Genomic DNA, 25,442 nt, shown 5'->3' with positions numbered 1-25,442 from the left:
TAATATTTGTTAGATAATTTAGTCTCACTGCTTTTGAAAAGCAGATTATAAGTGAAACTAAAGCTAGGAATTTTCTTACATTAAATATAAGTACTATCTGCAGGAAGAAAAATAGCTTACGTGCTTTCAGAGCCTATGTCTTGGAAATATGAGACGTTTAATACTGGAGCTGATTCAGCTTAGTCCATGGGTTTTACCTCCCATGACGTTACTGGACGCTGTTTTCCTCTTACTGAAGAGTGCTCGAGCAGCTTCTGTTTCTGCTAAGGCCATTTTCCCACCTAACACTAATGTGACAATTACAAAGGGTATATTCATGCTGCTACACATGTAAAAGCTTTTGGTAGGAAAGGAACAAATTCAAAAAGCAGATCTTCTGTTCATTCAGCTATGGTACTAAAACAACTTTGCCCAAATTGTTTCATTTTGCATAACAATTTTATTTTTTTAAAAGGCATATAGACAATAAACAAAGTAAACATTCAATCAAATCTCAACTTCTCCCAAATATTATCTATCCTAGAATGGTTCCATTAAGTTCCAGTCTCTAAACATCTTAAATTCAATAATCGTCATCTTCATCAGAGTCCATTACTTTTCTTCTGCTGAACTAGGGGGAAAATTAAATGAGTGTCATAACATGTTTAATAAAGCATAACTCAATTTTCTGAGAAGAAAAATGTCTATATACTATATATTTTTGTCTGTCTTTGAAACAACTCTGTGTTCTAGATCTAAGGGGGGGACGTCAAGAGACGAGCCTTAAAAATTACACCCCTCGAGGGAATTGGGGGGTGGGCACAAGGGGTGAAGGAGTGCATTTATATGGTGACTGACAAATAATAATGTACAACTGGAATCCCACAATGTTATAAACTATTATGACATCAAAAAAACCCCTGCTAAATCAAAAAAAATCAGACCCCTCAATATATGCAGCCTTCCTCCCCAAACTTCTGTGTTACAAAATGAAAATGTCAATGGGCGGAAACCTGTTTTGATACAGTAAGTGTATATTCAACACTTATCATTTAAAATAGCAATCTTTTTCTTTTGCATTGTGCATCTGTGGAAACTTACTTTAACTGTTGTTTTCTTTTCTGTTTGCTGGCTTACTTTTTCAAGGATTTCTATTAAACCTTGTTCTGATACCTAGGATAACCAGAAAGAAAAACAGTACTTTTTTAAATCAAAGTGTTGCCCTCAACAGACCGAACTGTTTTAGTCTCTCAGGGGTATGGGATAGAGGTCAGTGGGGAAGGAGAGGTGGACAGGGGTTGAAACTACTGGTTATAACTACTGGTTTAGTTCCAAATAAAATTTGCTCTGCTAGTCCTCCTTTGAGGAGGGGAAAAAGTATCCATCAATTAGCTTCCTCAGAAAAATCCAAAGTTAACAGGTAATTAAGAACACCTTTATCACCACTAGCAGCCAGTGACAACCACTTACACCACTGTGTTAAGTGTCAAGGACAGACACACACCGGCCTCTGTCCTTGAGACGCTTAAGTGCAGGAGATAAGTCACTCAAAAAAGACGGGCCAGTCGTCGTACCTTCCACACACGGGCTTAGGGTAAGGGGTTCAGGCCAGGACTGATCCCTGCAGGCTGTGGTGGCAGCAGAGGGCTGCCCAGTGCGGGTGGGGCTCTTCTGGATCTTGAAGGAAGGTCAGGCTTGCCAGAATATACCCATCACGGCATCATAGCAACACACATAACTGGGGCATCTTAGCACCTCCTCACCCGCAAAACACGCTTAACTTCTATCTACACGGGTAGTATTTTAATTGGTACTACTGACAAACCTTATTTCCAGTGTAGAAGCAGTTTAAGCTAGCTGACGCTACAATCATTGGGTCACACAGACACCAAGAAGGTTCCATAGCAACGTCAGGACAAGACAGCAGCAGGACTTTAGGAAAGGCCATTAGTTATCTTTTAGGATAGTAGATACAACTATTCATTCTCTTGTTGAACAATCACTTCACTGAAATAGTCAACAAGAATTCTGTAACCGGAAGACGAAGCAGACTTTTGAAGATAAGTTTTGATAAAGTAGGTAACATTACGTAAAACTGCCTCAAGGCAGTCCAAGCTTACCTTCCCACTTAGTTGTCCATATCTTGCCATCTGTATAAGGTAATTCTCTACTGCTTTAGTTTTTTCAGGCTTTACAAGTGCTAAGTTACTTACTGAAAAGAAAAAAATACATATATACACATTAAAAGGAGTCAAAACTCAATGCACTTGTTATACCTTAAAACTATGCACCGACATTTCCAAAGCACTTCACGGACTTATTTTGTCTTGAGACTAGCGAGGTAGGCAGGGCAGATGGTACTGTTATCCCTCTTAACAATGAGGAAACTACAGTTCAGCCACATCAATCTCAAGGCCACACAGAAGTAGTGGCACAGCCAAGATTAAACTTGGGCCCTCAGATTCTAAGTCCTTGCTTTTCTTTTTCTTTACATATATGACTGCCCTCTGGAAAGCAGATTGATATATTACTACACATATATAATCGTGGTGACGCATTTTAAAGCTGCCTCTTTAAGCTGGGCTTCAAGTTACAACACAGAAGACACTAGTTCATTCCGATTGGCTCATTTTGTTTCTCCATGGTTTTCTTTCCACATTTTATTATAAAAAGTGATGAGCATACACTAAAACAGAGACTACAATAAACCCCTAAGCCCCTATCACCCCACATCAACTACCAGCAACATTTTGTGATTGACTTAAGAGTTCTTTCCTATACATTTTACCTAATATGCACTTGAAGATCATCTCCTGGGTAAGAGAGAACCGAGCTGGTACTTTTAATAATGATTTAAGTACATTTATTTAGGTTTATAAACTTCACACTTACAAATAATCTGTATCTCAAGTGTCTTTAGGTTACACAAATATTCAATCTGGAGACAGCAATAATTTCATAAATATCTCCCTATTCAACTAACTCAAGCCAATTTTATGGAAATAACTTAAAGGAAACTGAAGATGCTTACACCGGGCCCGAGCTGACTGATCCAGAACTTGGGCTAAGATACTGTTTCTCATTTCTGCTTCCCTACAACAAAAACAGGTCAAGCAAAATTAGAACTAAGCTGTCAGCATTCCTACTGAACATACAAAATGTAACTCACTCAATACGTTTCTCAAGATGGAAGCCTGCAGTACATAAGACTGCACTAGAGTAGGTGCTGTGTGGATGGCAGCAGCTACAGTAAATTGAAGAGTCCACTCTTGCCCTCAAAGCCAGTTTTAGATTATGTGGGTGTAAACCCACCGGGTTGACAGGTAAAACTTTACATTTTCATAATTCAGGGTGGAGTTTCAGTTCAACCACATTTACCAGCATTTATTAAGTACCTAGTGTGAGAGGTGCCAGAAATTTGTAGTGAGATTTCAGGCAATTAGAAGGACCAAGTGATTAATCTGTGTAATCTTCTCAGAGATGAAGAAGCTGAGACCCAGGGAGGCTCTGTTAAGGGGACACAGATATCGTGGCCAAGCTAGAACCACATCCCATGTCTCAAGACTCTCAGTTCTATTTTTTGGGTGGGGACGGGAAGTGAAGTTATAACTCTGCAACTATCCTTGCATCTTCCTACCTATCCAAGTAGGAACTGGTTCATATTGATAGGATCGTGGTTTCAAACTTTTTTTTTAAGCAGCAGATAAATTTTTTTTTCAAATGAAGTCCTTCAAGGAACTTAATACACAACACAGACAGAAGCAGAGATTCTTTGGCTGAATGAGAGGGGAGCTGGAGCTGGCTGTGCTCACTAACCACCCCACCTGAGGAGCCCTAGGGCTCATGGAACATGGCTTGAAGCCTACTTCCACAGGCCATTCTTCGTTACTCCTGCGTACTTCAACCCTGCCATGAACTACTGTTACTACGTTCACTGAGTCTAAGATGCCATCGATTTTAAGATGCAACCTAGTTTCATGTATCTCTAGGAATGAAAAAACACCCTAGATGAGGTGTTAATGGGAGACCCCCACTCAAAGCTGGGGCACGAAGAGCAACATCCTCAGTACAAGGTGAACGAGAAATAAATGCTCCCTGCAGAAAGGGACAGCAAGAAAGCCTGCGTGCATCAACCTTGGCCCCGAGTGGAGGAGGAAAAAAGTTCCTCTGAGAATGTGAACTTCAAGCTTCAGTCTCAGGGCGGCCTGGTGGTGCAAGCGGTTAAGTGCAAGCGGTTAAGTGCGTGCGCTCCGCTGTGGCTGCAGTGAACGGCGGCCCCGGGTTCGCCGGTTCGGATCGGATCCCTGGCGCGCACCGACGTACCGCTTGTTAAGCCATGCTGTGGCGGCATCCCATATAAAGTAGAGGAAGATGGGCACGGATATTAGCCCAGGGTCTGTCTTCCTCAGCAAAAAGAGGAGGATTGGCCTCGGATGTTAGCTCAGGGCTGGTCTTCCTCAAAAAAAAATAAATAAATAAAATAAGCTTCAGTCTTGCAGGCTTGCTGTCTGAATTCACACTACAGGGGTGAAGAGACCGGGGAGCCCCAGCCAGAGAATTTAATTTTACGGTCTCAAGTTAGAAATGTACCCAAGTGATGGCAGAAGCAAAAGTAAATCCTGTCTAGAAGAATCCAGGGCAAGAGCGTGCAAGGAGACACACCCAATTTCAGATATGTTCATATGTGAAAAAATGTATACCATAGAACCAATGAAATTTGTGTAGTAGTTTTATTTTCTTCTTAGCACTATCTCAGGCGCTTACCGTCTGTCTTCTCCCACTCACATAAGCCACATATGGGCAGCAACCTTCTCTGCCTTGCCTCTTTCTGTAGACCCAGCAATGCTCAGTGCCTGACCTGTTACAGCTGGTGGTCAATCAATACTTGATGAATGAATGAGTTAAAGGTAGCGTGGTGGGGGAGGGGAAAAGGAGTTGTTGTTCAATAGGCATAGTTTCAGTTTTGCAAGATGAAAAAGTTCTAGAGATCTGTTGCACAACAAGAATATAGTTAACACAACTGAACTATACACTTAAAGGTGGTTAAGATGGTAAATTTTATGTTTTTAATCAATTAGAAAAACAGGTAGCATGATGGGGTAATCAGGTATCATTCAATTAACCTGCCAAGTGTGAGGTGCTCTGCCATGTGCTGGGCTAAAATAAAAAGCTAACAGTATTTATTGAGCACTTACTAGACGTGAGGCACTGTTTCCATGAAATCCTCAAAACGTCCGTACGAGATAGTCCTATTATTATGCTTATTGTAAGGTAATCACAGTTTAGCAGAGAAACGAACATCAACCAGTAACTGCAATACAAGGCAGTGAGTGCTGAGGGGCTCCACACGTTTATTTCATTAACAAATTAATGACCAAGATACCCTAGCGATTTAAGGACAAATCACAATGCTGGGAAAAACTTTAAGATCCACACATCTATTAAAATAACCCAAGTAAAAAAACCGTTTGGTGAGAAAACCCTTCAGAAAAGGGCAGAGCTCCAGCCCATACCTGTGCTTTGCTTCCTGTTGTGCTGCATCGCTAGGATCCTGAAAAAATAATTTCATCTTTCAGTTGGGTAATTTCACCGAAGAAAAAAACAGGAACTATTCTATTGTGTTTCCATACTTAATTGGCTCCTACAGTGATAGAGACCAAATTATTACCAAATAAATAAAAGCGGGACCTCACAGAAGTTAATGGGATAGTTTTCCACTTAACTACAATGTTTTGATAAGCTTCTCAAGTCACAATCTAATAGAGGGTTTTGGAATACCTTAGGGAGGGGAGCATCTGTACTAGGATACCGTATTTTAAAATAGAATAAATCTGGAAAATAAAATGTGCTTGGGTATGAACGCCGATGATTCCACCGCGCTTCCTTCGAGGCCATCCCGCTCGGTCCTAACCCGTCACTGCCCTTCTCTTTAGGGTGGAGTGTAGTCAGGACTCGGGCATTTTGTCTACGGGATTAGCAGTCAGCGTCTGGCTCCTCCCGGGGCTGCCAACCCGTTAAAGAGCGGATGCTCCCCCTGCACCCTCAGCGCCCGGCACACAGCAGACCCTCAAGAAACGCCGACCCCTTGGGTCAGAACAACTGAATTCCAGACAGTTCGGCTGGAACAGTAGTGGAAGCGGGCTAGATCCGAACGCTAAGGGTCCGGAGAGCCCGAGGGGCTGGGCATTCGGCTGCCGACCCCCGCCCGGCACAGGCCGGCGCCCGACCGCCCGTGGCGGCACGTGGTCGGCTGGCCGCCGCGCCCCCCCCGCGACCGGGGAGGGCCGGGGCCACCGGGGCGGCGGGGGGTCCTCGGGCCGCGGCGCCCGGAGCCTCCGCCTGGGGCCGCGCCCTCCACCTCGGGCGAGGGCGGCGCCCGGCAGGGACAGGCCCGGCGGGCGCGCTCACCCCATGCTTGGCCTGCAGCTCCGCCAGCCTCTGCTTCCGCAGCGCCTCCAGCTCGTCCTCCGCCATGGTGCGGCCGTCCGGGTCGAGCGGCTCTCCGCGTCCAGCAGCCGCGCGCACGCTCCGGCCCGCTCCGGGGGATCTCCCGCAGCCCCTCGGCGCGCGGCCCTCCCCACTGCGCAGGCGCCCGCAGCGCCCAGGCGTCACCAATCCAGCCCGGAGCGGCGCCGCCCGCCGCCCGCCGCAGCCAGGGCGCCGACAGAGGCCCGATTCCGCGATCTGGGGCCGTGAGGCGTGGGCGGAGCCTTCCCGACCGCGGCCCATCGCCCCGCCCCATCCGGAGCCTGGCCCCCCGGGCGCCCGGGGGCTGGCACCTACTACAGGGGTGGGGGAAGATAGTAATCTAGAAGGAGGCCGTCCACGGGTGTAATAGTAATAGGTAAAATTTGCTGGTGGACTGTTCCTTGCTAGGCTCATGTGTGTCCATTTACAGATGAGGCTGCTGCGGCTTAGGCTAAGTGGGGTGATGGAAATGTTCTAAAGCGGGATTGTGGTGACGGTTGCACAACTCTTAGATTTGCTCAAAAATAGTAAATGCTACACGTAAAATGGGTTGGGGGTGCGGAGAAAGCAGAGACTCGCTGGTCACCAGACTATTAAGAAACCAAATTAAAGCACACTTGGAGGCTGACTCGGGCACAGACGGGCCTTTCCTCAGAGGCTGGAGCAGGGGCCGCGAGGTGTGGTGTAACCTCTTCCACCCCCACATCCCCTATACCCCCTCCCCTTTGCCTTCCCCCCGCCACGCGGGCCTGCCCTGGAGGATGCTGGGCTGGGCAGCTGTGGCGCGCGCCTCTGGAGTGGGGACGTTGGGGTGGGGCAGGGGGTGGGCGGAGTGGGGTGGGGGGGTGATGCTCAGCTCCCTAAATCTTGTGACATGCAGGTTATCCAGTTGTTGGTTTTTTAATTGTGCCAAAATATAAAATTTGCCATTTTAACCATTTTTAAGTGTACAGTTTAGTAAAAGTGTTAAATACGTTCACGTTGTGCAACTAATCTCTAGAACTCTTTTCATCTTGTAAAACTGAAACTCTATACCGATTAGATAACTCCCATTCCCTCTTCCCCCAGCCCTTGGAAACCACCATTCTACTTTCTGTCTATATGAATTTGCCTCTTCTGGGTATGTTACTGGATACATACCCAGGTTTTTTACCAACCACACAAGAGGGTCCAAATGAAAACTGGAACACCAGGCTTATGGCAAGGAAAGAGTTTTTATTTCGGGTGATGTCAGCAGGAAGATGAGAGCTCTCAAATTTGTCCCATCTCCCGGAAAGATGGGAGGCAAGGGGTTTTAAAGGTTGCGAGGGAGAGCATGTGCTGGGGTTTTAGGTAGGGGAGGGGGAGCACGTGGACGTGCTGGCTGGCACCTTCCCACCAGCTTGCGCTTGGCCTTGAAGACTGAATTTCTTTCCCTTGACTGTCTGGATTTTTCTGATTAGTTTTCATTTTCAGCCTGTGTTTGGCCTTGTGAGGCTGAATCTTGATGTCTGGACCTTGACTTCCTGGGAAAGGCAGCTCACTCATGTATTAAGGAGGGACAGAAAGACCTGGTTGGTTTTAAACAACAGTTGATTACGCTGAATATGCATAGCTGCAGTTAGCATAGCTTATCTCAGAGTTTTTGCTAACTTCTAGCGGGGAAGGTTTTTTAACCTCCTCGTGCTTGGTTTCAGGTGCCCCCTGTGAGTGAAATCATACAATATTTATCCTTTTGTAACTGGCTTATTTCACTTAGCATAATGTCTTCAAGGTTCATCCATGTTGTAGCGTGTGTCAGAATTCCCTTCCTTTTTAAGGCCGAATAATATTCCATTATATGTATATATCACATTTTGTTTATCCATTCATCTGTCAGTGGACACTTGGGTTGTTTCCACCTTTTGGCTATTGTGAATAATGCTGCCGTGGACATGGGTGTGCAATTGAATTCTTGGCTATAGAGGTTTTGTGTGTTTGGAATTTGATATTCTTAAACGTTAATGATACCTTTCCTCTAATATGTAGGCAGGCAAGATGTTGATGGGAGAGATTATAAAAATGGTAGTCTGGAGTCTTCTATCTCAGGGTGTCACGGTGGAGACCCTTTGTGGGCCATATGTGAAATGGGTGATGTTGGCTCAGGTGACTTCCACTCAGGAGGATGCAGCCGTACCTGGGCTGGTGTCTGAGTGGCACTCGCCCAGGAGGATGTGGGGAAACCAGAATCAGCAGACACAAGGGATTCTCACCCCATTCATTCCTTAAATTAAAATACGTTCCCAATGGATAAAATATTTAAAAGTTTAGAAAGTAAATCACAAAACTAAGATAAATTCTTTAGGTAGTTGTGTGACTATTTTAGGGCAGAAATGAAAGGACTCTTCATCAAACCATCTGGGTCACTCAGACCCAGGTTGGGTCTCTCTTTTAAATATATTCTTTTGGGGTCATCCGCCTGTTCGGGTTTCCTGTTTCTTCTCAAGATAATTTTAATTTCTGGAGAACCACTCATTTCATCCAGAGTTTCACATTTTAGAAATATGTGGCTACCACATCTGTATGTGTGGTTACTTCCCTTTTAGGGACTGTTGATTGTTTATTTGGGTTATTGTTTTTTCCTTGATTATAGTTTTCAGACATTTTAATATTTCACCGTTTTTCCCAAAGAGCTCAAATTTATCAGTAGTCTTTTATAATCGATTACTTTCTGCTTTTATCTTTATGTATTTCTGCCTCTTTTTTATATTTTCGTTGTCATTTTCTTTCCACTTCCTTCAGATGAATGTTCTATTTTTTTTTTCTTGTTTAATAATGAAAACATTTAAGGAATGAATTTGCTTGTGAGTACAATTTTGGTTACATCTCGTATATAGGGTTTTCAATGTTCTTGTTTTTTTCTCTTTCACAATGTCCTAAAACATTTTCCTGTTGTTTTGAGATAATGATAATTTCTTTAAACCTTGATGAAAATAATATATCTGTATGGTTAAAAGAAAGGTCAATGGTGTATGAGGAAAGACAGCTCTTCCTGGCTCACTCCTACCCCTCTCGGTTCCCCAGAGGTAGAAACTTTTGCCTCTAGCTTTTGCTTCCACCTTTTGGCTATTGTGATTAATGCTGCTGATATGGTGTATAAGTATCTGTTCAGGTCCCTGCTCTCACTTCTTTTGTGTATATATCCAGATAAGGAATTGCTGGATTACATGGTAATGCTATGTTTAGTTTTTTGAGGAATTGCCATACAATTTTCCACAGTGGCTGTGCTATTTTACATTGCCACCAGCAATGCACAAGGGTTCCAATTTCTCTTCATCCTTGCCAACACTTGTTATTTTCTGTTTTTGGATCATAGCCATCCCACTGGATGTGAAGTTGTACCTCATTGTGGTTTTGATATGCATTTAAATTAGATGTTGAACATCTTTTCATGTGCTGATTGACCATTTGTATATCTTCTTTAGAAATGTTTGTTCAAGTCCTTTGCCCATTTAAATAATTGGATTGTTTCATTTTTGTTGTTGAATTGTAGGAGTTCTTTATATATTTATATATAAATATATGATTTAAGAATATTTTCTCCTATTCTGTGTGTTACCCTTTCACTCTGTTGTTAGTGTTCTTTGATGCACAAAAGTTTTTAATTTTAATGAAGTCCAATTATCTACTTTTTCTTTTGTTGCGTGTGCTTTTGATGTCATAATTGGGAAATCATTGCCAAGTCCAATGTCATGAAGCTTTCCCCCCAAGTTTTCTTCTGGAAGTTCTATACTTTTAGCTCTTATGTTTAGGTATTTGATCTATTTTGAGTTAATTTTTGTATATGGTGTAAAATAAGTGTCCAACTTCGTTTTTTTTTTTTATTGAGGTTAACATTTATAACAGTGTATAAATTTCAGGTGTACATCATTATATTTTGACTTCTGTATAGCCTACATCGTGTTCACCACCAAAAGTGTAGTTGCCACACATCACCATATAAATGTACCCCTTTACCTCTTTTACCCTCTCTCCATCCCCTTTCCCCTCTGGTCACCACCAATCTATTCTCTGTATCTATGTGTTTGTTTGTTGTTGTTGTTTTTATCTTCCACATGAGTGAAATCATATGGTATTTGAATTTCTCCATCACACTTATTTTGCTTAGCATAATACCCTGAAGGTCTACCCATGTTGTCACAAAGGGCACAGTTTTGTCTTTTTTAATGGCTTAGTATTCCATTGTGTGTATTTACCACATCTTCTTTATCCATTCATCCGCTGATGGGCACTTAGATTGTTTCCAAGTCTTGGGTGTTGTGAATAATGCTGCAATGAACATAGGGGTGCATAGATCTTTTCCAATTAGTGTCTTTGTGTTCTTTGGATAAATACCTAGAAGTGGAATAATTGGATCATACGGTAGTTTTGTTTTGTAATTTTTTGAGGAATCTCCATACTGTTTTCCATAGTGGCTGCACCATCTTACATTCCCATCAGCAGTGTACTAGGGTTCCTTTTTCTCCACATCCTCTCCAACACATTATTTCTTGTCTTTTTAATAATAGCCATTCTGATGGGTGTAAAGTGATATCTCATTGTGGTTTTGATTTGCATTTCCCTAATAATGGGTGGTGGTGGATATTTTTTCATGTGCCTGTTCGCCATCTGTATGTCTTCTTTGGAAAAATGTCTCTTTAGATCCTCTGCCCATTTTTTGATTGGGTTGTTTGTTTTTTTGTTGTTGAGTTGTATGAGTTCTTTATATATTTTGGATATTAACCCTTTATCACATATATGATTTGCAGATATTTTCTCACAGTTGGTGGCTTGTCTTTTGTTTTGTTGATGGTTTCTTTTGCCGTGCTGAAGTTTTTTTAGTTTGATGTGGTCCCATTTGTTTATTTTTTCTTGTGTTTCCCTTGCCTGAGGAAACATATTCAAAAAGATACTGCTAAGACCTATGTCAAAGAGTGTACTGCCTACATTTTCTTCTAGGAGTTTTATAGTTACATTCAAGTCGTTAATCCATTTTGAGTTAATTTTGTGTGTGTGGTATAAGATAATGGTCTACTTTCATTCTTTTGCATGTGGCTGTCCAGTTTCCCCAACACCATTTATTGAAGAAACTTTCCTTTCTCCATTGTATGTGCTTGGCTCCTTTGTCAAAAATTAGCTGTCCATAGATGTGTGGTTTTATTTCCAGGCTGTCAGTTCTGTTCCATTGATCTGTGTGTCTGTTTTTCTACCAGTACCTTGCTGTTTTGATTACTATAGCTTTGTAGTGTACTTTGAAATCAGGGAGTGTGATGCCTCCAGCTTTGTTCTTTTTTCTCAGGATTGCTTTGGCTGTTCAGAGCCTTTTGTTGTTCCATGTAAATTTTAGGATTCTTTGTTCTGTTTCCATGGAGAATGTCACTGGGATTCTGATTGGGATTACATTGATTCTGTAGATTGCTTTAGGTAGTATGGACATTTTACCTATGTTAATTCTTCCAATCCATGAGCATAGGATATCTTTCCATTTCTTTGTGTCTTCTTTAATTTCTTTCAACAGTGTTTTTATGGTTTTCACTGTATAGCTCTTTCACCTCCTTGGTTAAATTTATTCCTAGTTTTCAATTTCTTTTAGCAACATTTTGAAGTTTTCAGTGTACAAGTCTTTTGCCTCCTTGGTTTAGTTTATTTCTAAGCATTTTACTTTTTTAATGCTAATATAAATGAAATTATTTTCTTAATTTCTTTTTCATCTTGTTCATTGTTAATGTATAGAAATGTAACTGATTTTTGTGTATTGATTTTCTATCTTGAAACTTTACTGAATTTGTTTATTAGTTCTAACAGTTTTTTAAAAAATGGAATCTTTAGGCTTTTCTACATATAAGATCATGTTTGTAAATAGAGATCATTTTACTTCTTCTTTTGAAATTTGGGTGCCTTTTATTTCTTTTTTTTGCCAATGGCTCTGGCGAGAACTTCCAGTACTATGTTGAAGATATGGTGAAAGCAAGAATTCCTGTCTTGTTGCTGATCTTAGAGGAAAAGCTTTCCGTCTTTCACTATTGAATATGATGTTAGCTGTGAGTTTTTCATAGATGGCCTTCATTATGTGGAGGTAGTTTCCTTCTATTCCTAGTTTGTTGAGTGTTTTTATCATGAAAGGGCATTGAATTTTGTCAAGTGCTTTTTCTGCCTCAATTGAGATGATGATGTTGTTTTTCCCCTTCATTCTGTTACTGTGGTGTATTACTTTGTTTGATTTTCGTATATTGAAACATCTTTGTATTCCAGGAATAAATCCCACTTGGTCATAATGTATAATCCTTTTAATATGCTGTTGAATTCTTTTTCCTTGTATTTTGTTGGGGATTTTGCGTCAGTGTTCATAAGGGTATTTGTAGTTTTGTTTTTTTGTTTTTGCTTGTAGTGTCTTTGTCTGGCTTTGGTGTCAGGGTAATGCTGGCCTTATAAAATGGGTTAGGAAGTATTCCTTCCTCCTCTGTTGTTTGGAAGAGTTTGAGAAGTGTTTGTGTTAATTCTTCTGTAAGTGTTTGGTAGAATTCACACGTGAAGCCGTCTGGTCCTGGACTTTTCTTGGTTGGGAGGTTTTTGATTACTGATTCAATCTCCTTACCACTTTTTGGTCTATTCAGATTTTCTATTTCTTCATGATTTAGTCTTGGTAGGTTGTGTGTTTCTAGGAATTTGTATATTTCATCTATGATATCCAATTTGTTGGTGTACAGTTGTTCACAGGTGTACAATTGTTCATAGGATTCTCATAATCCTTTTATTTCTGTAAAATCAGTAGTAATGTCCTCTCTTTCATTTCTGACATTAGTTATTCGGGTCTTCTTTTTCCAGTTAGTTAATCTAGCTAAAGGTTTGTCAATTTTGTCATTTTGAAGAACCAACTGTTGGTTTTGTTTATCTTCTCTCTTGTTTTTCTATTCTCTATTTTGTTTATCTTTGCTGTAATCTTTATTATCTCCTTCCTTCTGTTAACTTTGAGATTAGTTTGTTCTTATTTGAGACCTTGTTTTTGAATGTGTTTATAGCTATAAATTTTCATCTTAGCACTGCTTTTGCTGCATGCAGCAAGTTTTGATATATGTGTTTTCATTTTTATTTGTCTAAAGATATTTTCTAATTTCCTTTGTGATCTTTTCTTTGGCCTCTTGGTTGTTTAAGAGTGTGTTGTTTAATTTCCACGTATTTGTGAACTTTCCAATTTTCCTTCTGCTGTTGATTTCTAGTTTCATTCCATTATGATCAGAAAAGATATTTTGTATGATTTCAGTCTTTTAAATTTATTAAGACTTACTTTTGTGGTCTAACATATAGTCTATCCTGAGAATATCCCCTGTGCACTTGAGAAAAATGTGTGTTCTACTGTTGTTGGGTGGAGTGATCTGTATGTGTCTGTTAGGTCCCATTGGTCTCTAGTGATGTTCAAGTCCTCTATTTCCTTATTGATCTTCTGTCTGATTTTTCTTTCCATTTTTGAAAGTGGGATATTGAAGTCTCCTACTATTATTATAGAGCTGTCTATCTCTCCCTTCAATTCTGTCAATGTTTGCTTCAAGTATTTAGGAGCTCTGATGTTTGATGCATATATGTTTATAATTATTACATCTTCTTGGTGAATTGACCCTTAATCATTATATTATGTCCTTCTTTGTCTCTTATAACAGCTTTTGACTTCAAGCCTATTTTGTCTGATATTAGTATAGCCACTCCTGCTCTCTTTGGTTACTATTTGCATGGAATGTTTTTTCTATCCTTTCAACCTATTCATGTCCTTAGATCTAAAGTGAGTCTCTTGTATACAGCATTTAGTTGACTTCTTTTTTTTTTTTTCTTTTTGCAGAGAAGGATTTGCCCTGAGCTAACATCTGTTGCCAATCTTTCTCTTTTTTTCCCCTTCTCCCCAAAGCCCCAGTGCATGGTTGTATATCCTAGTTGTAAGTCCTTCTAGTTTTTCTATGTGAGCTGCCACCACAGCATGGCAACTGACAGACAGGTGGTGTGGTTCTGTGACTGGGAAGTGAACCCAGGCTGCCAAGGTGGAGATCATGGAACTTTAACCACTAGCATCAGGGCTGGCCCAAATCCTGCTTTTTATTTAGCACTTACTTTTGCCATTTTGTTATTTGTTTTATGTATGTCTTGTAAGTTTTTTTTCCTCATTTCCTCCATTACTTACCTTCCTTTGTGTTTAGTTGATTTTTTTGTAATGACACATTTTGATTCCCTTAGTTTTGACTTTCAAATATTGTTCAACACAGAGCCAAGTAGTGTACTATGCTATTTCTTTTCTCGTATAAATTTTTGCTTTTTCTAGAGTTTCTAATTATGCTTATTTTTCTTTTATTTCTTTTTTTTAGCTTTGCCTCTTATTTTTTAAGTAATTTTCCCCAGCTTTATTGAAATGTAATTGCCATATAACATTGTGTAAGTTAAGGTATACAACATGATGATCTGAATCATATATATATTTGAATATATGTATTGTGAAATGATTACCACAATAAAGTTAGTTAACACTTCCATTACCTCACATAATTACCTTTTTTTTTTTTGTGGTGAACACATTTAAGACCTACTCTCTTAGCAACTTTCAAGTACACAATACAGTATTATTAACTATAATCACCATGCTGTACATTCGATCTCTAGAACTTATTCATTTTACAACTGGAAGTTTGTACCCTCTGACCAATGTCTCCCCATTTCCCTCACCCCCAGCCCCTGGAAAGCACCAATCTATTTTCTGTTTCTACGAGTTCATTTTTTTAAAATTTCAGATATAAGTGAGATCATACAGTGTTTGTCTTTCTCTGTCTAACTTATTTCAGTTAGCATAATGCCCTCAAGGTTCATCTATGTTGTTGCAAATGGCAGGATTTCCTTCTTTTTTATGGCTGCATAATATTCTAGTGTGTGTGTGTGTATGTGTGTGTGTGTATACACATATGGCACATTTTCTTTTTTTTGTGCGTGTGAGGAAGATCAGCCCTGAGCTAACATCCATGCCAATTCTCCTCTTTTTGCTGAGGAAGACTGGCTCTGAGCTAACATCTGTGCCGATCTTCCTCCACTTTATGTGGGACACTGCCACAACATGGCCTGACAAGTAAGTGGTGCGTTGGTGCGCACCCGGGATCTGAACCCGGGCTGCCAGCAGCAGAGTGCACGCACTTAACTGCTACGCCACGGGGCTGGCCCTTCACACACATTTTCTTTATCTATGAATACTTGGGTTATTTCCATTTCTTGCCTGTTGTGAGTAATGCTGCAATGAACTTGGGGTGCCCTTTGTTTTTTTTAATCAAAGATAATTGAACATTTCTCTTCTAAACTCTCCATTATATCACACATGCTGACAAGCTTCTATTAGAGACCTGTCTTACAAAGGCCTTCCTCCTCCCTCTTTGATCTGGACAGGTTTCTCTCTAAGCCTGTTGCACACTTGTCATTCTGGATTTCACTTTGTTACTGTCTTGAGTTGTATCCTCTGTTTCTTGGATTCCTTGTTTTCTTTCCTGGTTCAACCTCTCATTTTGTTGAAGCACATCATCAAGTAATTTTCTAAGAAAAAGAGTGTGGTAGGTAATTTTTCTAAGTTCTTGTATGTGTGAATATTTAATCAACTCTTACACTTGACTAATTGTTTGGCTGGTTATAGACTTCTAGATAAAATAATTTTCCCTTCGAATTATTTTAAATTAAAAATTAAAAAAATAAATTGTTTGATATTTTCCCTTCCAGCTTTGTTACATATTGGCAGTATTTTAAAAATTCCTTATTTTTCATTTTGAAAAATATCAAATCTATAAAAAATGGGAAGAAGGTACAAAGAATACCTATATGTCCTTCACATATATTCACTAATCATTAAGATTTTGCCACATTTGCCTTATCTCTTTCTGTCTACCCATGTGATGTGTGTGTGCACACACATACACACACACACACAGAGTTTTTCTGAACCATTTAAAGTAACGTGCAGATATCTCGTCACTTCACTCCTGAGTATAGAGAACACTCCTAAGAACAAAGACATCTCATACATAACTACAATACACTTGTTGCACCCAATACATTAATATAGATGAAATAATATCGTCTACTTGATGTACGACCCACCTTCATATCTCTCCAGTTGTTCAAATAATCTTCACGACAAGTTTCCTTGTCAATCCATGATTCAGTTGTGTTTGGCAGTCATTCCCTTTGAACTATGAAGGTATATCTCATCTTTTTTCTAACATTTGGTGTTGGTGATGAAAAATCTGATATTTGTTCCTTCATAAGTGGTATTTTTTTCCTTTCTGGAGATTTTAGGATCTTTTCCTTTTTCCAATGTTCTAAAATTTTGCAAAGATGTCGGTCTTTTAAAAGTCCTTGTGCTGTTTGCTTGGTAAGTCTTTTCAATCTGAAAAGTAGATTTTGTTGTATTGTTCCTTTGATAATTTTCTTCTCTCTGATTTCTTTCTTCATCTGGAATACTTGTAAAACTGGGTCTCCGTGATAGATCTTCTGTATCTCTTTGCTGTCATGTCTTGCATCTCTTAGTCTTTTTACTCTACTTTCTGGAAGATTTCTTCTGTTTTATCTTCTGATCCTTCTGGTCAGTTTATTTCAGCATCATATTTTTATTTTAAAGGAGACCCTTCTTGTTCTCTGATTGTCCCATTCACATAGTATCTTGTAACATTGAATATAGTTATGATAATAATTAGAAAAAATTTTAAATTCTCTTCTGTATCCTGAATTAGTTCTCTTTCCTTTGAGGTTGTTTTTTCTTCCCTTTTCATGGAACTTTCTTTAATGACAGCCCTTAGCAAACTGATACACACATCTATCTCTCTTACTGTCTTTTCCTTCCTTCCTTCTTCCTTCTCCTCCTCCTTCTTTTTTGAGTTATTAAATTTCCTCATGGAGGAACTCTCTGATGTTTCATTTGTGGATTTGATGATTCATGGACCTGCATTCTGAACATGGGGAGCAGATAAAGACCAGACTGTCTAAGAGCCTTTCAAGTAACCCTAATGTTTTTGGCCCAGTCTCACTTGTGTTGGGGAAGGGGGAGAATCCCCCTCCACCCTTTCCCTTCAGGTTCTTATGGCTGGCCTAATAATTAAAAGACAGGTTAGCAGGAGAAAATCAAACAAAGTTTAATAACGTGTATACGTGGGAGAAACCAGGGAAACTGAGTTTCTCAACAAATGGCGGAGGTTTTTCACCTAAAATAGCTTTAGATAAAGACAAAGGAGGATGCTGGAGTTGGAGGAGACAGCTATGGGGGAGACAGAAATCACAGTAATCAAGAGTATGCAGATTTAAGTCCTCTTCTTCTGTACCAATAAGAGTTTCTAGAGATAAGGTCACCCCCCCACACACCCCCGCTTCCCAGTATAGAGAGGGAGATACCTTTACAAATGGAGATTTCCCTTATAAATGTAAATGTTTTGTTAAACAGAACTTTGAAAAGAATGGGTTTAGCAAGAACCCTCCCAGTCTGTCACTTTTAGGCGTAAGTTTGGGGGAAGGTTAAAATTCCTTTCGGAGAAAATAATCAAGGTAAAGAGATATATTTTGAGATAGCCAAATTTTGATCTCCCACACTTGCATCCTCTGTCTTGTGCCTCTGGAATTCTGTAGAGAAGATCAGTAACCTCCTCTGTGATGTGTCATCTGTTATCACTTCTCTATCAGCTTTATATAGTCTCAGAATTTTTTTAAAGCTCTCTTCTACTTAAGGACAACTTCCTGTTCCCTTTGTCCTTGTGAATTTATTCCCATTTTAGTCCTTTACTGTAATTTTTGTAGGGTCTTAGGAGGGAGAAGAGACAAACTGAGTGGTCAGCCTACCATTTTGAAAATAGCACCTAGTTTCTAGTCTCAAACTTGTGGTTTTGATCTCCTTAGCTGAGAAGTTATTTAGGAGGCCTGTATCAGTGAGGATGGGCTAGGCTATGCTGTAGTAACAAAAAACTCAAAATCTTAATGGCTTAAAACAATAAAGGTTTATTTCTTGTTCATTTTTCCTGTCCACTGAGTTTGGCTGGGGGCTCTGCTCTATGTCTCCTCACTCTTGAGACCCAGGCTAACAGAGTAGCTGCCTTTTCAGTGTTACCAGTTGCCACACCAGAGATAACTTAGTGAATTGTGCACTCTTCCTTTAAGTTTCCATGCAGAAATGATACCCATCATTTCTCTTCATATTTCATTGGCCAAAGTAAATTGTGACTATGCCTAACATCAAAGCGGGTGGAGAAGTGCAGTCCTACCCTCTGCCTGGAAAATGGAAAGTCAGAAACGTCTGTTGAACAGTACAATGTACCACTGGAAGATTGGAAAATTCAAATGGTTGAATTAAGAAAACTTTTAACTCTTGGATTTTTTTTAAAAAATTGTATTGGAGTCAGACAATGTGGGCTTGTATAAAACCTGAGGGTTTTTTTCATTGCTTTGTTTGTGATTAATTTTTATAAATGTTTTATGGGATTGGAAAAGAAGATGTATTCTTCATTTGTTGTGGACAAGTTTGATACACATGAAGCTAGTTATCTCTTCTATATACTTGTTCATTTTTCATTTATTAGATCTTCAAAGAGTAAAGACGTATTTAAAGTTATTACCATAGTATTGTGTTTCTATAGATTTCTCCTTGTTTTTATAACAGTTTTGCACTCTTATTTACCTTGTAACAGTTCATAGTAGATGTGCATTTTCTATTTTGTTTAAATAACCTTCTTTGTCTCAATTAATGGGTCTGTACTCTATTAGAATCTCAAACTGCTTCTTAATTTTTTTCTGGATTCTGCACTAGCTAATTTTTATAACAATGGTTGAATTGTTCCTGCTCCTACTAAGACCAACCTCCATTTGAACATATTAAATAAAAAATTATTCTGACACTTGTTAAAACAGTAAGGAGACTTTATTTAAGACCATTGCAAATGCAGGCTTAACCCTGAACACGACAAGGACAAGTGGGGGTTTATAGCCAAGGAGCAGCGTAAGGGGGTCAGTGGATGGAAAATTACCACGAGGAGACATCAAGGGGAGGGAATTCTTGCCAAACTGGCCTAATGGGGTTCTTGCTAAAGGTGGGTCAAGGGCTTAAACATCAGGGGCAGGGGATGAGGAACTTGATCAGATATCCAGGGGAGGGGCTTGACTTAGCAGAATTCTTTGCTAAGACTGGGCTGGGCAGGCCAAAGACAGGACAGGGGCCAAGGTCGAGACCTAGTCAAGAAGAGGGCTCAGAGGAGCCTGACTGAGGGGTGGTCAAGGAGAGACTTGGCTTCTACAGTTGTCCCCCTTTCTCCTATATATAGTTTTTCTCCCTGCTTGATCACTTCCATCAGCTAAGAGACATTCTGTAGTATCTCTCTTCTTTAAAAGAAAAAGAGAGAACAAAACCTATCCTTACGTTACACCAAATACAAAAATTAACTCAAAATGGATCGAAGACCCAAACATAAGAGCTAAAACTATAGAACTTCTAGAAGAAAACATGGGGAAAAAGCTTCATCATGTTGGGCTTTTTTTTTTTTAGGGTTATAGTTAGATCTTTATTTAAAATCTGATCTGCCAATTTAGCCTTTGCCACCAACTTGGGGAGCAGAAATCTTCACAGGCTTCACAGTCTTTTGTTTAATTGCTGCCTTTGTGGGAGCCTTAGCAGCAGCTATCGCTGTCTTTTTAGTTGCTTGCTTAGCTTTTTTTGCTTTCTCAGCAGCCCTGGTAACTTGTTCCCATTGAGCCTTTCTAATTTCAGTTTTCTGATTCCTCTTGGCCATTATATCAGCAAGAGATGTACCCATGATGGCCCTCTGGAATTTGACTGCATGCAGGTTCTTTTCTTCTGAATTTCTTCTGACTGTCCCTTTTTGTGCTTTCTTCTGTAGAGGAAAGTCCAGTTTATTTGCCAAGGAGTCCTCTTGGAAAGGAATGCTGACTTGCATTTTGCATTAAGAAATTGGAAAATCTTCCTATTGGTCCTGGCATTGTGCCTCTTGAGTCCTGGGTAGAACTGGTACACGCTGAAACTGAACAACTGTGCCTTCGTGGCTGCAGCTGCTGGGGAAGAAGAAAGATGGCAAAGAGAAGCATATGTCGGATTTGGCGATGATCTCTAGGATATGACACCAAAAGCAGAGGCAACAAAAGTAAAAATAGATATATTGGGCTTCATCAAAATTACAAACTTCTGTGTATCAAAGGACACCATCAACAGAATGAAAAGGCAATCTACAGAATGGAAGAAAATATTTGAAAATCATATATCTGATAAGAGATTGATGTCTAGAATATATAAAGAACTCCTACAATTCAACAACAACAAAACAAACAACCCAATTCAAAAATGGGCAAAGGACTTGAATACATATTTTTACAAAGAAGACATACAAATGGCCAACGAGCACATGAAAAGATGCTCAACATCACTAATCATTAGGGAAACGCAAATCAAACCCACAGTGAGATACCACCTCCCACCCATATGGATGGCTACTATCAAAAAACCAGAAAATAACAAGTGTTGGTGAGAATGTGGAAAAATTGGAACCTTTGTGCATTGTCGGTGGGAATGTAAAATGGTGCAGCTGCTATGGAAAGCAGTATGGAGGTGCCTGAAAAAATTAAACATAGAATTACCTTATAATCCAGCAGTTCACATCTAGGTATATACCCAAAAGAATTGAAAGCAGGGTCTCAAAGAGATATCTGTACACCCATGTTCATAGCAGCATTATACACAATAGCCAAAAGGTGGAAGGAACCCAGGTGTCCACTGATGAATGAATGGATAAATGAAATGTGGTCTATACATACAATGGAATATATTCAGCCTTAAAAAGGAAGAGAATTCTGACACATGCTACAACATGGATGAACCTTGAAGACTTTATGCTAAGTGAAATGAGCCAGTCACCATAAGACAAATATTGTATGATTCTACTTATATGAGGTACTTAGATGTTATGGACTGAATTGTGTCCCCCTTAAATTCACATGTTGAAGCCTTAACTCCCAATGTGACTGCATTTGGAGATAGGCTCTTTAAACAGGTGATTAAGGTTAAATGAGGTCTTATGGGTAGCACCCTAATCCAATACAACTGGTGTCCTTATAGGAAGAAGAAGAGACACGAGGGACGCATGCACACAGAGAAAAGACCATGTGAGGACACAGTGAGAAGGCCGCCATCTGCAAGCCAAGGAGAGAGACCTCAAGAGAAATCAACCCTGCCCACACCTTACTCTTGGACTTGTAGCCTTCAGAACTGTGAGAAAATAAATTTCTGTTGTTTAAGCCACCCAGCCTGTGGTAATTTGTTATGGCAGACTTGGCAGGCTAATACACTAGAGTAGTCAAATTCATAGAGGCAGAAAGTGGAATGGTGGTTTCCGGGGCCTGGGGAGGAGAAGGGAATGGGAACTAGTGTTTAATGGGTATAGAGTTTAAGTTTTGCAAGATGAAAAGAGTTCTGGAGGTGAGTTGTACAGCAATGTGAATGTACTTAACACTACAGAACTGTATATATAAAAATGGTTAAGATGGTAAATTTTATGAACATTTTACCACAATTAAAAATAAACAAAACAAAAAACCTCCCCTGATGCTACAAACCCCTCCTACTCTGGTAGTATTTTTCTGCTCTCCTTTAGAACAAAACTCCCAAAAAAAGTACTTTATATTTGCTCCCTCCACTTCTTGACTTCTCCTTTTCTCTTGAACCATCCCAATCAGGATTTTCTGAAACTGCTGTGCTCAGGGTCACCGCGATAATTCCAGCCCATCAGCAGTAGTTGTGGTCTCCCGCTCCTCCTTGAAATACGGGCCCCTTGGCTTCCTAGTTTTCCTCTTGCTTCTCCTTTGTTGGCTCTAGCTGGCTCCTCCTCCTGACTGTCTGTGAGAGACCCAGGACTCTGCCCCAGGCTTTCTACATGCACCGCCTGGTAGCCTCATCCAGTGCCAGCCGTACACTGGTGAGTCTCAGATCCCGTCTCCAGCCCACTCCCGTCCTTGGAACTCAGTGCAGGTTATCCACCTGCCCACTCAGCATCGTCATGAGGATGTGTAGCACACATCCCAAATTCAACATGCCCGAGACAGATCCTTGGCTTCTTCAGAATCTGCCCCCTCTGTTGTTTGCCATCTCAGTAAATGGCACTGCCTTGCAACCAGGTCCCAAAACAGGGACCCCCATAACTGCACACCAAAGACCTTGGACTCTTCTCTTTCTGTCTCACCCCCCATCCAATGCTCGGGAATATCCTGTTGTCTCTCTCTTCAAAATCTCTCCAGGACCTGACCCCACCCCCCTGCTCCTCCACTACCTGCCTTGGCTGGGCCATCTTCTCTCATCTGGATGGCTGTGGTGGCTTCCTAGCTACATGGACAATAGCTAAATGCTATCTATGCCTGTTGAAATTAATGATATGAAGTATAGATGTGTATTCCTGAGGACACCGTCAGAAATGTAATTGAACGGTTTTCTGTGCAAGCTGCAGGTGAGAATAGGTGATCATATATCAGCATATATAGCCCAGAGAACTGACAAATATCCCCCCTCCCCTCTCACACAGAATCTAATGTATACCCAGTCAGATCATAGCAGCCTCACCAACCTCACCTGCGAGGTCTGCAAACACACACATGGCATCTCTATTGACTAATTGAAAGTAAATTAGTATGGCCATTAGAACTTTAAGAGAGAAATAGAATCTGAGATACTGACCATGTAAATAACCAAATTATCAGAGAAGGAGCTATTTTGCTTGGGATGGTTGATGGTTCTGAGAGGAGTGGGTGTGGTCCTAGGTTCAGAGAGTGTGCTGTCTAACCCCCGCCCCTGAACCTCCTGCACTCCCCATGCCCCAGTCCATCTCCAGGGGTTAGGGTTTATGATCTGTCACCTAAACCTTGGTAATAGAAAGCTGGAGTGTAAGAGTTGATTTTTGGTCTGACCGAAATGGACACATCAAAGTTGTGGCATTAAAATGTTTCTGGGGGCTGGCCCGGTGGCGTAGTGGTTAAGTTCACGCGCTCTGCTTTGGTGGCCCGGGATTCACAGGTTCGGATCCCAGGCATGGACCGACTTGTCAAGCCATGCTGTGGCGGTGTCCCGTATAAAGTGGAGGAAGATGGGCGCAAATGTTAGCCCAGGGCCAGTCTTCCTAGCAAAAAGAGGAGGATTGGCGACAGAGGTTAGCTCAGGGCTGATCTTCCTCAAAAAAAAAAAAAAGTTTCTGCTCTTGGGGTGGCTGCTACATGAGAACGTCCTGTTGCTGAGAGGAAGCAACTGTTGAAGTGGAACCGGTGGTGGAGGCTGGGAGCAGGCTGCGGCCAGGCTCATTGGGACGCACTGCCTATGGATGCAGAAGGTGGTAAACCTTGGCACCACACGAGTCAGCTGCTGGCCGTCCTTGGACAAGGCTGACCCAGAGAACTGGCAAAACTGTTGGCAGGGGTCTGAAACAGAAGCGGAGGAGCTTCTGGCAGTGGCTGTGTGGAAGCAAAAAGGAGAGAGAGAGAGAGTGTGTGTGTGTGTGTATGAGAGAGAGAGAAAATGTGTGTGAGTGTGAGAGAGTGTGTATATGTGTGTGAATGTGTGAGTGTATGTGTGTCTGAGAGTGTGTGTATGTGTGTGAGTGTGTGTATGAGAGAGAGAGAAAATGTGTGTATGTGTGAGTGTGTGTGTGTGAGAGAGTGTGTATATGTGTGTGAGTGTGTGTGAGTGTGTGTGAGAGTGTATGTGTGTCTGAGTGTATGTGTGTGAGAGTGTGTGTGAGTGTGTGTGTGTATGTGTGTGAGAGAGTGTGTGTGAGAGTGTGTGTATGAGAGTGTGTGAGAGAGTGTGTGTGTGAGAGTGTGTGAGTGTGTGAGAGTGTATGTGTGTCTGAGAGTGTGTGTGAGTGTGTGAGAGAGTGTATGTGTGTCTGAGAGTGAGAGAGTGTATGTGTGTCTGAGAGTGTGTGTATGTGTGAGAGAGTGAGTGTGAGTGTGTATGTGTGAGAGAGTGTGTGTGTGAGAGAGAGTGTGTGAGAGTGTGTGTGTATGTGTGAGAGAGAGTGTGTGTGAGAGAGAGTGTGTGTGTGTGAGAGAGAGAGAGAGGAACCACTCTGGCGGCTGCCTTTCAGCATCACCGCGTGACGTGTCTCAGAATGGACCCCAGGGTGCATGAACTGTGTGTCTCATGGTTTCTCGCCATGTTTCTGTTACTTCCACGTCCTGCTCCTTGTTGCTGCAGCAGCACAGACAGTCCCAGCGTCCCACAGAGCCAGAGCCTCCAGAACAAGTCTGTCCCTCTGCAATGTTCAGCCCCATCTTTCTCCTCCCAGGACAGGCCACCTGCTCTGCTCAAGTCCCCAAGGAGCCCCTGGTGCCTGGAGTCCCGTCTCCTGCCAACAGCAGAGGGAGCCCACACTCTACCAAAAGGGATTGTGTGTCTCATCATAACACAAAGCAGAAAGAACAATAATTGTTGTTTTTTGCCACGCAGTGTGTCCTTACAGATGAAGCTTTAATCTGCCTCGTACATCTCTGTTGCTGTAAATCCAAGCTCCATTATGGTACCATATGCCCGGATTCTCTTGGAGAAAGCCAGTGAGCTTGGCGGCTCGCTGGGCCTGCAGAGCTGTTTGTGCTGCGTGTTGAGTTGCATGTTATCACACACTTAAAGGTTATGTCTTCATAAGTTCTTTTGTGTCAGTTTATTGCAGTTGATCAGTTATGTCATGGAAAGGTACCATTGAACTCACTGACAATGACGAGATGCAAGAGGCAGAGGGAGAGGTTGGCCCATTTAGAAAAATCTAGAGGCGTAAAACACAACAGAGTGGGGTTTCGTCTAATTAGCAGCTGCCGATTCGCCTTCTCATCTGTTTCTACGGAATAGATATTGATGCTTCTTTGCTCAGAGCAGGCCTGTTTTACATACAATGGCATACAGTACACAGAATGGCATCTTTTTGTGTGTGTTTGTGTGAGGAGGATTAGCCCTGAGCTAACATCTG

General features: G+C 41.1%; 1 protein-coding gene and 1 pseudogene across 1 annotated transcript; both read right to left on the bottom strand.

Moving 5' to 3' along the window:
- Positions 1–394: 394 nt before the first annotated feature.
- PDCD5 (programmed cell death 5) lies at positions 395–6,570 on the bottom strand. Its single transcript, XM_058529072.1, has 6 exons — positions 6,388–6,570; positions 5,493–5,530; positions 3,011–3,072; positions 2,100–2,191; positions 1,081–1,152; positions 395–610 (listed from the first exon to the last, which is right to left on the bottom strand). Exons 1-6 carry the CDS (start codon positions 6,451–6,453, stop codon positions 563–565), a joined length of 378 nt encoding a protein of 125 aa, XP_058385055.1. The 5' UTR covers positions 6,454–6,570; the 3' UTR covers positions 395–562.
- Positions 6,571–20,015: 13,445 nt separating this feature from the next.
- On the bottom strand, positions 20,016–25,090 carry LOC131397948 (large ribosomal subunit protein eL24-like; annotated as a pseudogene).
- Positions 25,091–25,442: the final 352 nt, after the last annotated feature.

Source organism: Diceros bicornis, chromosome 34 (assembly GCF_020826845.1).
Source record: "Diceros bicornis minor isolate mBicDic1 chromosome 34, mDicBic1.mat.cur, whole genome shotgun sequence".
Lineage (NCBI taxonomy): Eukaryota > Metazoa > Chordata > Mammalia > Perissodactyla > Rhinocerotidae > Diceros > Diceros bicornis.
The sequence above is the reverse complement of the archived record's forward strand: the minus strand, read 5'-3'. Positions and strand labels throughout refer to the sequence as shown.